General features: G+C 38.6%; 1 protein-coding gene across 2 annotated transcripts in view; it reads right to left on the reverse strand.

The window, feature by feature from the left end:
* The window catches only part of LOC103350776 (albumin superfamily member 1), a 52,536-nt gene that overhangs the window by 12,981 nt on the left and 27,014 nt on the right, over positions 1–12,541 (reverse strand). The window contains exons 11-12 of one of the 2 annotated variants that reach the window (XM_089302641.1): positions 11,401–11,539; positions 9,555–9,619 (exon numbers count right to left, since the gene is read on the reverse strand). In XM_089302641.1, the coding sequence (XP_089158767.1) occupies positions 9,555–9,619; positions 11,401–11,539 (204 nt within the window). Of the gene's footprint in view, positions 1–9,554; positions 9,782–11,400; positions 11,540–12,541 lie in introns of both variants that reach the window. The other variant, XM_008267758.5, reaches the window with a different exon arrangement.

Consider the following 12,541-nt stretch of genomic DNA (forward strand, 5'->3'; position numbering starts at 1 on the left):
AAGAATAGCTAAATTCATATAATAGAAGAGTGCATAGTCATTAAAATTCTATTTTGAGGAATAATTAGTGGCAAATATATGAATTCTAATTTGTTAAAAAGCTATATTAAGAAATAATGTCAACAGTCAATGTCTTTTACGTGTATTAATATTTACTGTATTTCAGGCAATGTGTAAGAATTTCATGTCTGTTATCTCATGCTATGATTTCTATATTCATTTTAAAAGGCTCTATCTCATCTCCATTCCATCTCCGTTCCATACATACTGCATCTGTAATGGTGGTTTCTAACTCCTTAGGAATAATATGAGGGGACTTGAAAAATGAAAAATGTAATCAAAAGATAAGTTTATTTTGGTGTAAAACTTTTTGAAATCTGTGCATAGTTTTTTCATAATACAGATTTTCCATGACCTTGCTGAAGAACCTTAGGACATACATCACCAACTGGTGGTGAGAGCCTCCCCCTGCCCCAGAAGACATGAGGATCAAGAACCACATGCAGGGGCCAGTGCTGTGGCTCACTTGGTTAATGCCCTGCCTGTGGTACCGGCATCCCATATGGGCACCGGGTTCTAGTCCCAGTTGCTCCTCTTCCAGTCCAGCTCTCTGCTGTGGCCTGGGAAGGCAGTGGAAATGGCCCAAGTCCTTGGGTCCCTGCACCCCCATGGGAGACCAGGGAGAAGCACCTGGCTCCTGGCTTCAGATCAGCATGGCTCCAGCTGTGGCAGCCATTTTGGGGGTGAACCAATGGAAGGAAGACCTTTCTCTCTGTCTCTCTCTCTCTCTCTCTCACTGTCTAACTCTATCTGTCAAATAAAAAAAAGAATCACATGTGAGGACTCATCCAGCAGACAAGAAGCACACCCCAAATTTCAACTCAGTGAAAAAGACTCACTCAGTGGAGGACAAGAGTAATTCTGTGGTTCCCCAGTGAAACCTCCATAAGACTCATTTCTGAGTTCTGTGTGGATTGGGTAACTTCTAAGTTCTGCAAATCATAAAAACACCAGCAGCTCTGCCATGGCATCCTCTCAAAGCGCATAATTCAGGAGAAATGGAGGGGTATGACCTTCTTTTCATGACAAAACATAAACCAGCTTTGCCTTTTCAAAGTGTCCAGTTTGTGGCAGCTCATGACAAGAGCCTCGGATGATCACTGATGTCTTATAAATAAGAGTGTCAATTATTAAATCAGCAATAGGAGTCACTGTGCACTTACTCCCCATATAAGATATCTGCCCTTAATGTGTTGTACCAAGCAAATTAACGGTAAAGCTAGTCTTCAAACAGTACTTTATACTTTGTGTGTCATGGGTGCAATCTGTTGAAATCTTTACTTAGTATATACTAAGTTGATCTGCATATAAAGAGAATTAAAAATGAATCTTAATGAAGAATGGGATGGGAGAGGGAGTAGGAGATGGGATGGTTGTGGATGGGAGGGAGGTTATGGGGGGAAAATTGCTATAACCCAAAAGTTGTACTTTTGAAATTTATATTTATTAAATAAAAGTTAAATAAATAAAAGTATCCAATCTGCAGATGAGCAGGAGACAGAGTACCTGGAGGGCACATGTCTCCTCAGTGGGGCAGGAATGGTGCCACGGATAGCATATCTGGCCAACTCATTGGGAATGGGGGGTGAGAGGAGTTCCATAAAGTGCCTGCTTGAGAATTTTGTAGATAATTGATGGAACTGAGATTCCATGTAAACAGTAATAGAAAGAGACTACAAAACCTGCACTATTAATCTCTTAGAACCAAAGACTGATGGAGCCATAGCAATTGTGGTGTTTGCACTGGTATACCTACATATTTGTATACTGCATATGTATTTATACTGGATATCTGCATTGTTGGAATTAAATGATTATAATTTTCCTCTTTACATTCTCCTGTATTTTAGAGTATAGTAAGATCAATATTTAAAAAGAACTAGAAATTATAGGCATTATTTTTTCTAACTACTCTCTATATATTCAATTTTCATCCTAGATTAGACCTTAATGATCACTATGGAAAGAAAACATTGCTCGTGTTTGTGCATCTATACCATTCAAGTCTGTGTGATTAGGATATATGCGTATAATCAAATCAGTTTATACCACCTTTGAATAATACACCTAATTATCAGTTTTTAGCAGATTAATTATTCAAGATCATAAATTCGGACTATTTCTCATTTGAATTTCATGGATTTGCCTCAGAACATATTTTCCCACAGAAACATTGCTTGTGGTGTTGAATTTATGAGCCAACCTATAAAAGCATAAGAGCTTAAGTCCCAGATCACAGAAATTTTCTATCATGGGTACCTCAGAGAAAATCAAATCATAGATCTTTCAGACCTACACAATGGGATTATCCTGTTTCCATGCTTCTATTTCAAGCTTCTGTGGTCTGTTATAGATGATTAAGTATTGCTAAGGGACCAAAGCTGGTTCAAGAAAAGGACAGAGTTTTCTGCTAGCTCATTCAAAATCTGAAGTTCTCTTTTCTCCTAATATAAGTTGAATATTCTACATCTGAAAAAGGAAATGTAACAAGAGATACCACAGAAATAAAAATCACCAGGAATTACTACAAAGAGCTATATGCCAACATGTTGGAAAATCTAGAAGAAATGGGTAGATTCCTAGAGACATCATCTACCAAAATTGATTAATGAAGACATAGAAAACATAAACAGATCAATAACCAAAACAGAGATTGAATCACTAATGACCTTCCCAAAAAGAAAAGCTCAGGAATGGATGAATTCACTGCTGAATTCTACCAGACATTTAAAGAACTAATTCCAATTCTTCTCGGGCTATTAAAAACAATTTAAAGGAGGGAATCCTCCTAAGGTCTTTCTATGAAGCCAGTATCACCCTAGTTCCTGAACCAAAAAAAAGAAACAACAGAGAAAGAGAACTGTAGACCAATATCCCTGATAAACATAGATGCAAAAATCTTCAACAAAGTATTAGCTAATTGAATCCAACAACATATCAGAAAGATCATTCACAGTGACCAAGAGGCATTTATCCCGGTATACAGGGATGGTTCAACATTTGCAAATCAATCAATGTGATACATCACAAACAAACTGAGGAACAAAAACCATATAATTATCTCAATAGATGCAGAGAAAGCATTTGATAAAATACTACATCCTTTCATGATGAAAACCATAAGCAGATTAAGTATGGAAGAAACATTCCTCAACACAATCAAGGAAATTTATTGCATCCTTGAATTGGGAAAAGCTGGAAGCATTCCCCTAAGATCCAGAACCAGATAAGGATGCCCACTTTCACCATTGCTATATAGTCCTGGAAATTTTAGCCAGAGCCATCATGCAAGACAAAGAAATCAAAGGGATACAAATTGGAAAGGAGAAAATCAAACTATCCCTATTTGCAGATGACAAGATTTTATATATAAGGGATCTGAAAGACTCCACTAAGAGACTATTGGAACTCTTAGAAGAGTTTGGTAAAGTGGCAGTATATAAAACCAACACAGAAAAATCAGTAACCTTTGTATATACAGACAATGCCATGGCTGAGAAAAAACTTTTAAGATCAATCCCATTCACAATAGCTACAAAAATTAAATACCTTGGATAAGTTTAACCAAGAATGTCAAAGATCTATGATGAAGATTATAAAACATTAAAGAAAGAAATAGAAGAAGACATTAAAAATGGAAAAATCTTCCGTGTTCATGGATTGTAAGAATCAATATCATCAAAATGTCCATACTATCTAAAGCAATTTACAGATTCAATACAGTCCCCATCAAAATACCAAGGACGGTCTTCCCAGATCTAGAGAAAATGATGCTAACATTCATATGGAAACACAAGAGATTCTGATTAACAAAAACAATCTTACACAACAAAAACAAAGCTAGAGGTATCACAATGCCAGATTTCAGAGCATACTGCGGTTAAATAATCAAAACAGCCTGATACTGGCACAAAAACAGACATGTAGACCTGTAGAACAGAATAGAAACTCCAGGAATCAATCAATCCTCACTTCTGTCTTCTTTCTCCTGCAGTTAGTTTCCCACGTTGGTTATTTAAAAACAAAGAAAATCCCCTACTGTTTGGGGACAGGTAAGAAAAAAGAGTCTTCCTTGATTAGAAACCAAAGGTCTGGGAATGAAATTCAGGGCAGGAGATATCATGGTGTCCTGTTACCTATCCTGATCACGACAAATAAAAAGGTAGTTAGTTCACAACAGGGGACTCTGCCATTTGTAAGCAAGACCACTCCCTACCCCCACCACACTACCAACCACGTGGTACACATGATCTGTTTGCTGTGCTCTGTCCCTCCAGCTTCCTCCTGCCTCCTCCACTCTGGTATCTCTACTTACCAACCTCATTGCCTTTATTTTAAAACATTTTCCATAGTATTTATACTCTTTTAGGTTTTTTACTTTTTAATTTACCTTTTTGTCATCTTAAATACTATTATTTTAGCTTTCTTTACTTGAGAGGCAGAGAGAGAACACCTTCCTGTCCACTAGTTCACTCTCCACATGACTGCAATAGCATAAGCTGGGCCAGAGCTAAGCCAGGGCTGACACCAAGAACCAGGAACACAATCCAGGTTTCCCAAGAAGGAGCAGGAATCCAGCCACTTGAGGCATCACCACTGCCTCCCAGGATCTGTATGCAAGAGAAGCTAGAGTCAGGAGCCAGAGCTAGGGATTTAACCCAGGTACCCTAATGTAGAATGCAAGTAATTGGCTAAAAGCCCACTCTATTACATCCTGTTTTTGGTATTCAGTACTATCAACATGTTTTCACTTTTTCATTTCTATGCTGCCAATCTTTTATTTGTATTAAATTCATCCATAATTCCATTTAAAGGCCATTTTATGCTTTAAATGTTGCTTTGTATATTTTCCATACTATTTTATATGCTGTTTTAAATTTTAACATTTCAACTACATAATTTTTATTCTATTTTAAATTATTTTACTTTAAACTTCTCTATGTCTTTTGTTTGCTCTATCTTACTCTTAATTATCTTACTGATGTTTTCCTTTCCCCTCCAGGAGCTACTTTACTTGCTTGTTTGTTTTGTATTTTGTGGACTGAGGAGTGTTGTCCAGCCAGAATTATGCAGGCATAAGTAGAGATACCTTACCGCTATCACGGAAAGCTGCAAGTTTTTTCAAGACTGGCCTTTCCCAGTTTCCCAATATGGGTCTTTCTAGGAATATCCAGAAATCCTAATAGTAACTATCTCTGTAGTACTGTTTTCTCCATACAAGAGTACATGATGAATTTGCTGGAACAGGGATGCTGTTTCTGAATATTTCACATTTCTGTGTCTAACATTTACATAAAGAGCACCATATTTTAAAAATTGTGGAGGCTACTATTGTAACTCTTTGATTTAGGGCACAGCAGCAGCCATATTTTGGTAATTAATCACATGCACTTTGAGCCAGATAGTTTGGGCTCAAACTCCAGCTCAACAACCTCTGTACCCATTGCATGATCTCACAGCAGATTCTTGGGCAAGCTCAGCCTATTTCCTCATTATTAAAATGAAGCAGTACCTGCTATGGTTTGAGCAGAAGTTGGTTCCCCATGACTCATGTAGACATTTGAATCCCAAAGTTTTATGTTGTGCTAATGGTTAATGTTGATTTAGATGTGGAAACTGTGAATTGATTTGGGAGTTTGGCATTGGGTTCTTGCCCTTAGGAGTAGTTCCTGCAACAGGGTTGCTTATATGAGCCCACTGTGCTTCCTGTCTCTGCTTCCTGACTTGCGATGTGATTTTCCCTCTGCCATACTCCAGCCATATCACTAATGGGGCCACTCAAATTGGACTGTGAAACTCCAAAGCCACAGGCTATTAAAAAAACCTTCATTCTCCCTAAGTAATTCCTCTCAGGTGTAAATCTGACTAAAACTTCATCTATCTCATAAATATTCTTAAAGATTTATTTTGTTTATTTGAAGCGGAGTTACAGAGAGAGGCAGAGAGAGAGACAGAGAGAGATCTTCCATCTGCTGGTTCACTCCCGAAATGGCTATAATGGCCAGAGCTGAGTCTATCCAAAGCCAGGAGCCAGGAGCTTCTTCTGGATCTCCCATGTAAGTGCAGTGCCCCAAGGACTTGGGCCTTCTGCTGCTGCTTTCCCAGGCATTTTAGCAAGGAGCTGAATTGGAAGTGGAGCATCCAGAACTCTAGCCAGTACCCATATGGGATGCCGGTGCTGCAGACCGGGGTTTTAACCCACTGCACCACAGCACTGGAACTCTTATCTCATAAATTTGTAATGAGGTTTTCATAAATTTTCAAATGTAGGTTGGTGCCTATCCAGTCTGGGAAACTTCCTAAGAGGAAGCAAAGTACGTACTCAGGAATTGAGATGGACTTTTACCTTCTTATATCTTATTAGACTTGAGCTAAAGAAAGAATAAGAGTTATGATAGTCTTTGGGTACTTAGTGAAGTGGAAAGTTTTAAAGCTATATTTGTGGTCAGCTTTATCACACAGAAAATACCTGGCCATGACCCCTGATTTTTGATGACTTCAGACCCAGCTAACTGCCTCTCTTTCCATTATTATCTTGCCATTCATCATTTTTCTGTAATTTCAGCAACTGCATTAATGATCCATATGTGACATATTGACTGCAAAACTGAATTCAGTTGTCTACATTACCTTGCATCCATGTTCTTTATGATGCAACTTTTCTACTCCTCCTATAAAGAAATGAAGTCTATTTCCACATGAGCTAGCCATGCCGCAGAACTGTCATTGCACAGTTCCAAACCTTGGCCTCTGGTGGCCTCTACCCTTTCTCTCTCTTCCAGCTACCATTTGAAGAAATTGAGTTGGAAACCAGACAACAGGGCACCACGTGCAAGAGAAAGAAACAGTTCAAGCTGAGGTCAGTCAAGGCCAACAGCCCACAATTGGCTTAGCAGTCTAGTGCAGTCATGTAAGCAAACTCAGCTGCAGACTGGCCCAGGTCAGTACATTCACCCAGTCAACACAGAGAACTTGAGCAATAATCATTGATGTGCTGAGCCACTACATTTTATCAAAAACTAATTGTATAACATATGAGGAAAGGGTAAGGGGAAACAATGGACAATGAGCCACAGTAGCCAGAAGGAAATAGGGTGGACAACATAGAGGAATGATAAGATAGTTTAATAGATGTGAAAGCAAGAGCTGAAATTTTGCTGACTTCATCCAGAAAACTTTTTTTTTATACAGAACGTGTCATGGAAAATGTTGCTCAAATTTAAAGAAATTGTATCCCACTAGCAACATTTAAGATCAATATGTATTTAAGATCAATGTATTATTAACAGCAACCAAATCAGAATAGCATTTTGTAAAGTAATAATTTATATTCATAAATTTTCTAATTTGTAAATGTTTCCATATACCACATATATGTCATCTATAAGGGGCCTTTAAAAAGTTCATGGGAAATGCATATCATTTAATTCCATTTTTCAAGAACTTTTTGAAGCAAATTCATATAAGCATGTACACACCATGACTTTATATAATTTTGAAAAGAATTGTACATCATTCATCTCACCTTCCCCTGGACAGGCACTTGCAGACTAAGAGTATAATAACCCTACCTCATTGTTTATTGTCAACAAATAGGAATCTTTCCTTACTCTGAAACACAAAATATCTGTGAAGTATTTCTCACTGTAGCTTTAGTGGCAGAAATTTGGTTGGAAGTGATAAGGAAAATGATTTAGAGCTTTAAAAATGCACTTTTAATAATTAAACATATTCGAAGATGAAATAGGCTACTTTAAGCAAATGATCTGTCCATCACTGGAAGTATTCATAGAGGAACTTCACAGTATGTTTTAGAAGAATTTCTTGAATTTGAAAAAGGAAGTATTGATTAATACTTAAAATTCCCTTTTTTTCAGAATGCTTTGATTTTATATCCTCACTGAAGTATGTGACATTTAAATGTTTATCTCCTATATTTTGAGCTTCTTGTGACACCCTGGTTTGCTATACCCTGAGAAGTTGCTGCAACACCTTATATGGTGCAAGGAAGTTCATTATGGGGTGGTAGGAGATATACAGAGGAAATCAAGTATTGAAGGAGTTGAAATCAGAGGCATTATATTATTACCAGCTGGCACCCTTCAGTAATCACCCCCAAATCATCCTTCCAGGTAGATTAAAAAGCACCCCTAATAACAGTAGTAGAAGTTATCAGTTACATACTACGAGGTGACACGTGTCATCCTCAAGGAACACTGCAAAGCACTTTCCCAACACATGAGGGCTTGTCAAAAAGTTAATGAAAAATGCATATATAAGGCCAACACTGTGGCACAGTGGGTTAAGCCGGAGTCTGCTGTACAGGCAACCCATATAGACACTGGTTAGAGTCCTGGCTACTCTACTTCCAATCTAGCTCCCTGCTATTCCTGGGAAAGCAGCAGCAGATGACCCAAATCCTTGGGCCTCTGCACCTGGATGAAGCCCCTGGCTCCTGACTTCTGCCTGGCCCAGCTCTGGCCGTTGCAGCCATTCGGGGAGTGAATCAGTAGATGGAAGAACTCTCTCTGTCTATCTTTGTCTCTCTGTAACTCTGCTTTTCAAATAAATAAATAAATAAATCTTTTTAAAAAATGCATATTATGAAAGTCAATGAATGGATTCCAAAAATATTTCTTGCCAAAGCAAACATCTTTTAACTCTACATTTCATGATGTTTTGAAGTATCCTTGTTTAGCTCCTGCAGAATATTAGTAGGTTCTGTTGTCCAAGGATTTCTGGGTTAGAACAAGCTAACCAGATAGTCAAGATTTCACTGACTTTTATTTTTAATAGCAAGTATCAATTTTCAAGGGAAAAAGGGTAAAAAAATTCCCAACTTACTTGACCAAAGAAACCTTTTTACATAAATTACCTTTTAAAGTTTACATTTTAATAAAATTATGTTAACGTATTTCTGTCAATATTTTGTTTTATTTTTATTTTTTTATTTTTGGACAGGCAGAGTGGACAGTGAGAGAGAGAGAGACAGAGAGAAATGTCTTCCTTTTCCTTTGCTTCACCCCCCAATTGCTGCTGTGGCTGGCTCTCTGCAGCTCGCGCACCATGCTGATCCGAAGCCAGGATCCAGGTGCTTCTCCTGGTCTCCCACGCAGATGAAGGGCCCAAGGACTTCAGCCATGCTCCACCGCACTCCCAGGCCGCAGCAGAGAGCTGGACTGGAAGAGGAGCAACCGGACAGAATCCAGCCCCCGACTGGGACTAGAACCCCATCTACCGGTTCCGCAGGTGGAGGATTAGCTTATTGAGTTTGTCAATATTTTCTAATCAATATGCTTCAATCCCATTAACTAATTGTATACAGGTAATAAGTATGATAGCCATAATTGCAAATCTGAAGAATATTCTTAATTCCACTTGAATTCCAACATAACATTTAGCTGTTCTTCTTGTTAAACAATCATTATATATGCATCCAATTTAAATGCTTTTGTACTCACTTCCTTGTTGGTGAACAAAGTTAACATTCTTACTTTTGCTTTTCAATGTGGAGTTCCTCCTCCTGAGCCCCACACAAGTCCTCTTTAAGTCTGATGATCTGGTGACAAGATAAAGATGGAGCAACATAAGTTCTGTCAATTTGCAGATCATCAAAGCATGGCTTTCTGAAGGCATATGAGTCATCACAGCAGTGACCCACTGCAGCGTTGATAGGCTCAGCCGCATGTCGTCTGCACAATGCTCCAAGAATTAGCTTTGCCTTTCCCAGAAGAAAATTTAAAAAGAGACATAAGATCAATGGTCATTAATTTTTTTCTTAAATAAACTAACATTATATTTAAGTATTCTAAAGTTTCTTCTAGTTCCACCTGAATTTCACTACTTGGGGAAACACAAAACTATGGGGTACAGCCTGGTTCCCAGCCTCTCCTGCTTCTTCCTATCATATTCAAGATGAGCTCATTTGGGCTTCATCCTTAGGTTCCTGTCCAGTCCAATTTATAGACCAGTGTGGATTTAAGGCAAGAGCTTCCTATGCTCCACCAAATAAAGCCTCAAGTCAACACTATCGCTAACTTGACTCTGATGTAAAACTGATGATGATTGAAGTTCTTAAGAAGCTCAAATCCAATTTTGTTTCTACTTTTACACCTAGACATTTGCAAACAACCACAGAACTTAGAACATGATAGATACTATATGAATATTTGTATAATTAATAATAAAATTATTAATGGAAAAAATCTTTAGATTCTATTTCAATTATTTCCTTCTTCTTCCCCTTTTGAAATTGTCACCTTGCATTGCTCACAACTTAGTGCTCAAGACACTAGTAGTTATCCTAATGCTATCTGCAAACCTGCCTCTATGCCCCCATTTTCATAAGGACAACCCAATTTCTCTATCACTTATTTGGCTGAGGGTGAAGTAACTGAAACCAGCTCTAACAACATTTAATGTTTGGTTTTAGAAGTAATGAAAAAGATCACCCAAAAACAAAGTTTTAAGGATACACAAGTTTAATCAAAACAGTACCCCCCCCCAAAAGGCATGACTAGATAATAAAAATTAATAAAAAGGAAGGCAGGGCTAGATACTTTTTAAATATGAGACCCAAGCAATTAGTTTCATCAAAATAAAGAACAAGTAGATCATTCATATCTTGGATATGATCTACTAAAAACATTCAGCAGAGAAAGCTGTCACCATATAAGAATCCAATAATGTTAAAATCATGCTCCTGGAGAGGAATCTGGATACTGGATCTCAGAGACTTGAGTATCTTGGTTCCTGGAGTGTTATTCTCCATTATGAGGAAAGAATAATATATTGTGTTTTCACTATAACCTGAAGATCAAACCCTCAAGATCAAACCTGATCTGCTTTTGACCCCATTTGCACTAATATTCACATCCTAATTCAGTCTCCCAAATATTTTGATTCAGGAAAAAAACATACAGACCTAATTATTATACCCAATTATCCTTCCTATTGGAAAGATATTGGTCATTGTAAATGAACAGATTTGTGAATTTAGTATCTGTAAATTTGATTAGGATGAGTTAGTCTAAAATCAACATTACCTTTGGAGTTGCTGGCAAAATCACTTTTGTTGACTTTAAAATCTAAATAGATCCTGGGATATGATCCAGAGAAAGACCTTGGGAATCTGACACCCACAATGTTAGAAGGGAAAACCTTACCAGCTGCTGATCAAAGACAATTGACGTGAGCTGACAAGAAAGAATTTCTCCTGAAGACAGAAATATCGGGCTTTGTTGACTATTACTAGATGTGTTCACAGAAGGGACTTCGATGGCTGAGGATTAAAGATTAGAACTTTCAAGACTAGGCAAATCAAACCTCAGATGTGCTTACCGAATCCTCAACGCAGAGGAACTGCTGCACGCCGCTCAGCAGGCAGCATCTGGTGGCAGCAGCCGCCATCTTCTTGGTGAACAGAACCACCTCTTGAGCAGACAGCTGTGGCGCTTTCTTGGTGTAAAGGACTATGAGCCTGAAAAGGTTGCTTCCTCTTACCATGGGCAACAGCTACCCACTTAAACATGGATTCTACAGTTTTTTCCAGGACCTGACAGTGTCTATGATTTAAGATGTGTAGTGAACAGTTCAGAATGCTTTCAGGACATATGACAATTAAAGATACAAGGCTTAACTCTTCCTTTTGAATATGATGATAAGGATCACCTTCCTTTCTCCTTCCTCAGTGTATTTTCTTTAGAAAACTTTGAATTGTAAACACTTCGTCCTGTCTGAAATGTATACAAGTTTTTTGGAAATTATATATATCTCCTGTCAGCTTCATGACCCAGAAATGTCTTCTTTAAGGACCAAAGAGCCATCTTTTTTTTTTTTTTTTTTTTTTTTTTTTTTTTTTTTTTTTTTTTTGACAGGCAGAGTGGACAGTGAGAGAGAGAGAGAGAGAGAGAGGTCTTCCTTTTGCTATTGGTTCACCCTCCAATGGCCGCCACGGCTGGCGCACTGCACTGATCTGATGGCAGGAGCCAGGTGCTTCTCCTGCTCTCCCATGGGGTGCAGGGCCCAAGCACTTGGGCCATCCTCCAGTGCACTCCCTGGCCACAGCAGAGAGCTAGCCTGGAAGAGGGGCAACCGGGACAGAATCCGGCGCCCTGACCGGGACTAGAACCGGCTCACTAGGCTAATCCTCCGCCTTGCGGCACCGGCACACCGGGAGCCATCTTTTAAGAATGCAAACAAAGGAGATAGCTATCTCCCAGGTTTTAAGGAGGGCAGCTCCCACTCTAGTTGGTGCTTTGCTCCAAGCTGCAAAACTACCTCCTCTCATGAAGATATATTAAGCTCCCCATGCTCCCTGACAAAGCCACTTAGCTAACACAGATGGTGACCCCAATTACTGAGTAAAGTTAGGATGAACTTAATGTGACAAATAGTACTGTCAAGCCCTCCCAATGGGGATTGGTTTTGTTTACACTGAAAACATAGATGTAATGAGTTGTATTTGCTGGACTGTGTAGGG

The sequence above is a fragment of the Oryctolagus cuniculus genome, chromosome 8, assembly GCF_051225735.1.
Source record: "Oryctolagus cuniculus isolate XC-2025 breed Fujian yellow rabbit chromosome 8, ASM5122573v1, whole genome shotgun sequence".
NCBI lineage: Eukaryota > Metazoa > Chordata > Mammalia > Lagomorpha > Leporidae > Oryctolagus > Oryctolagus cuniculus.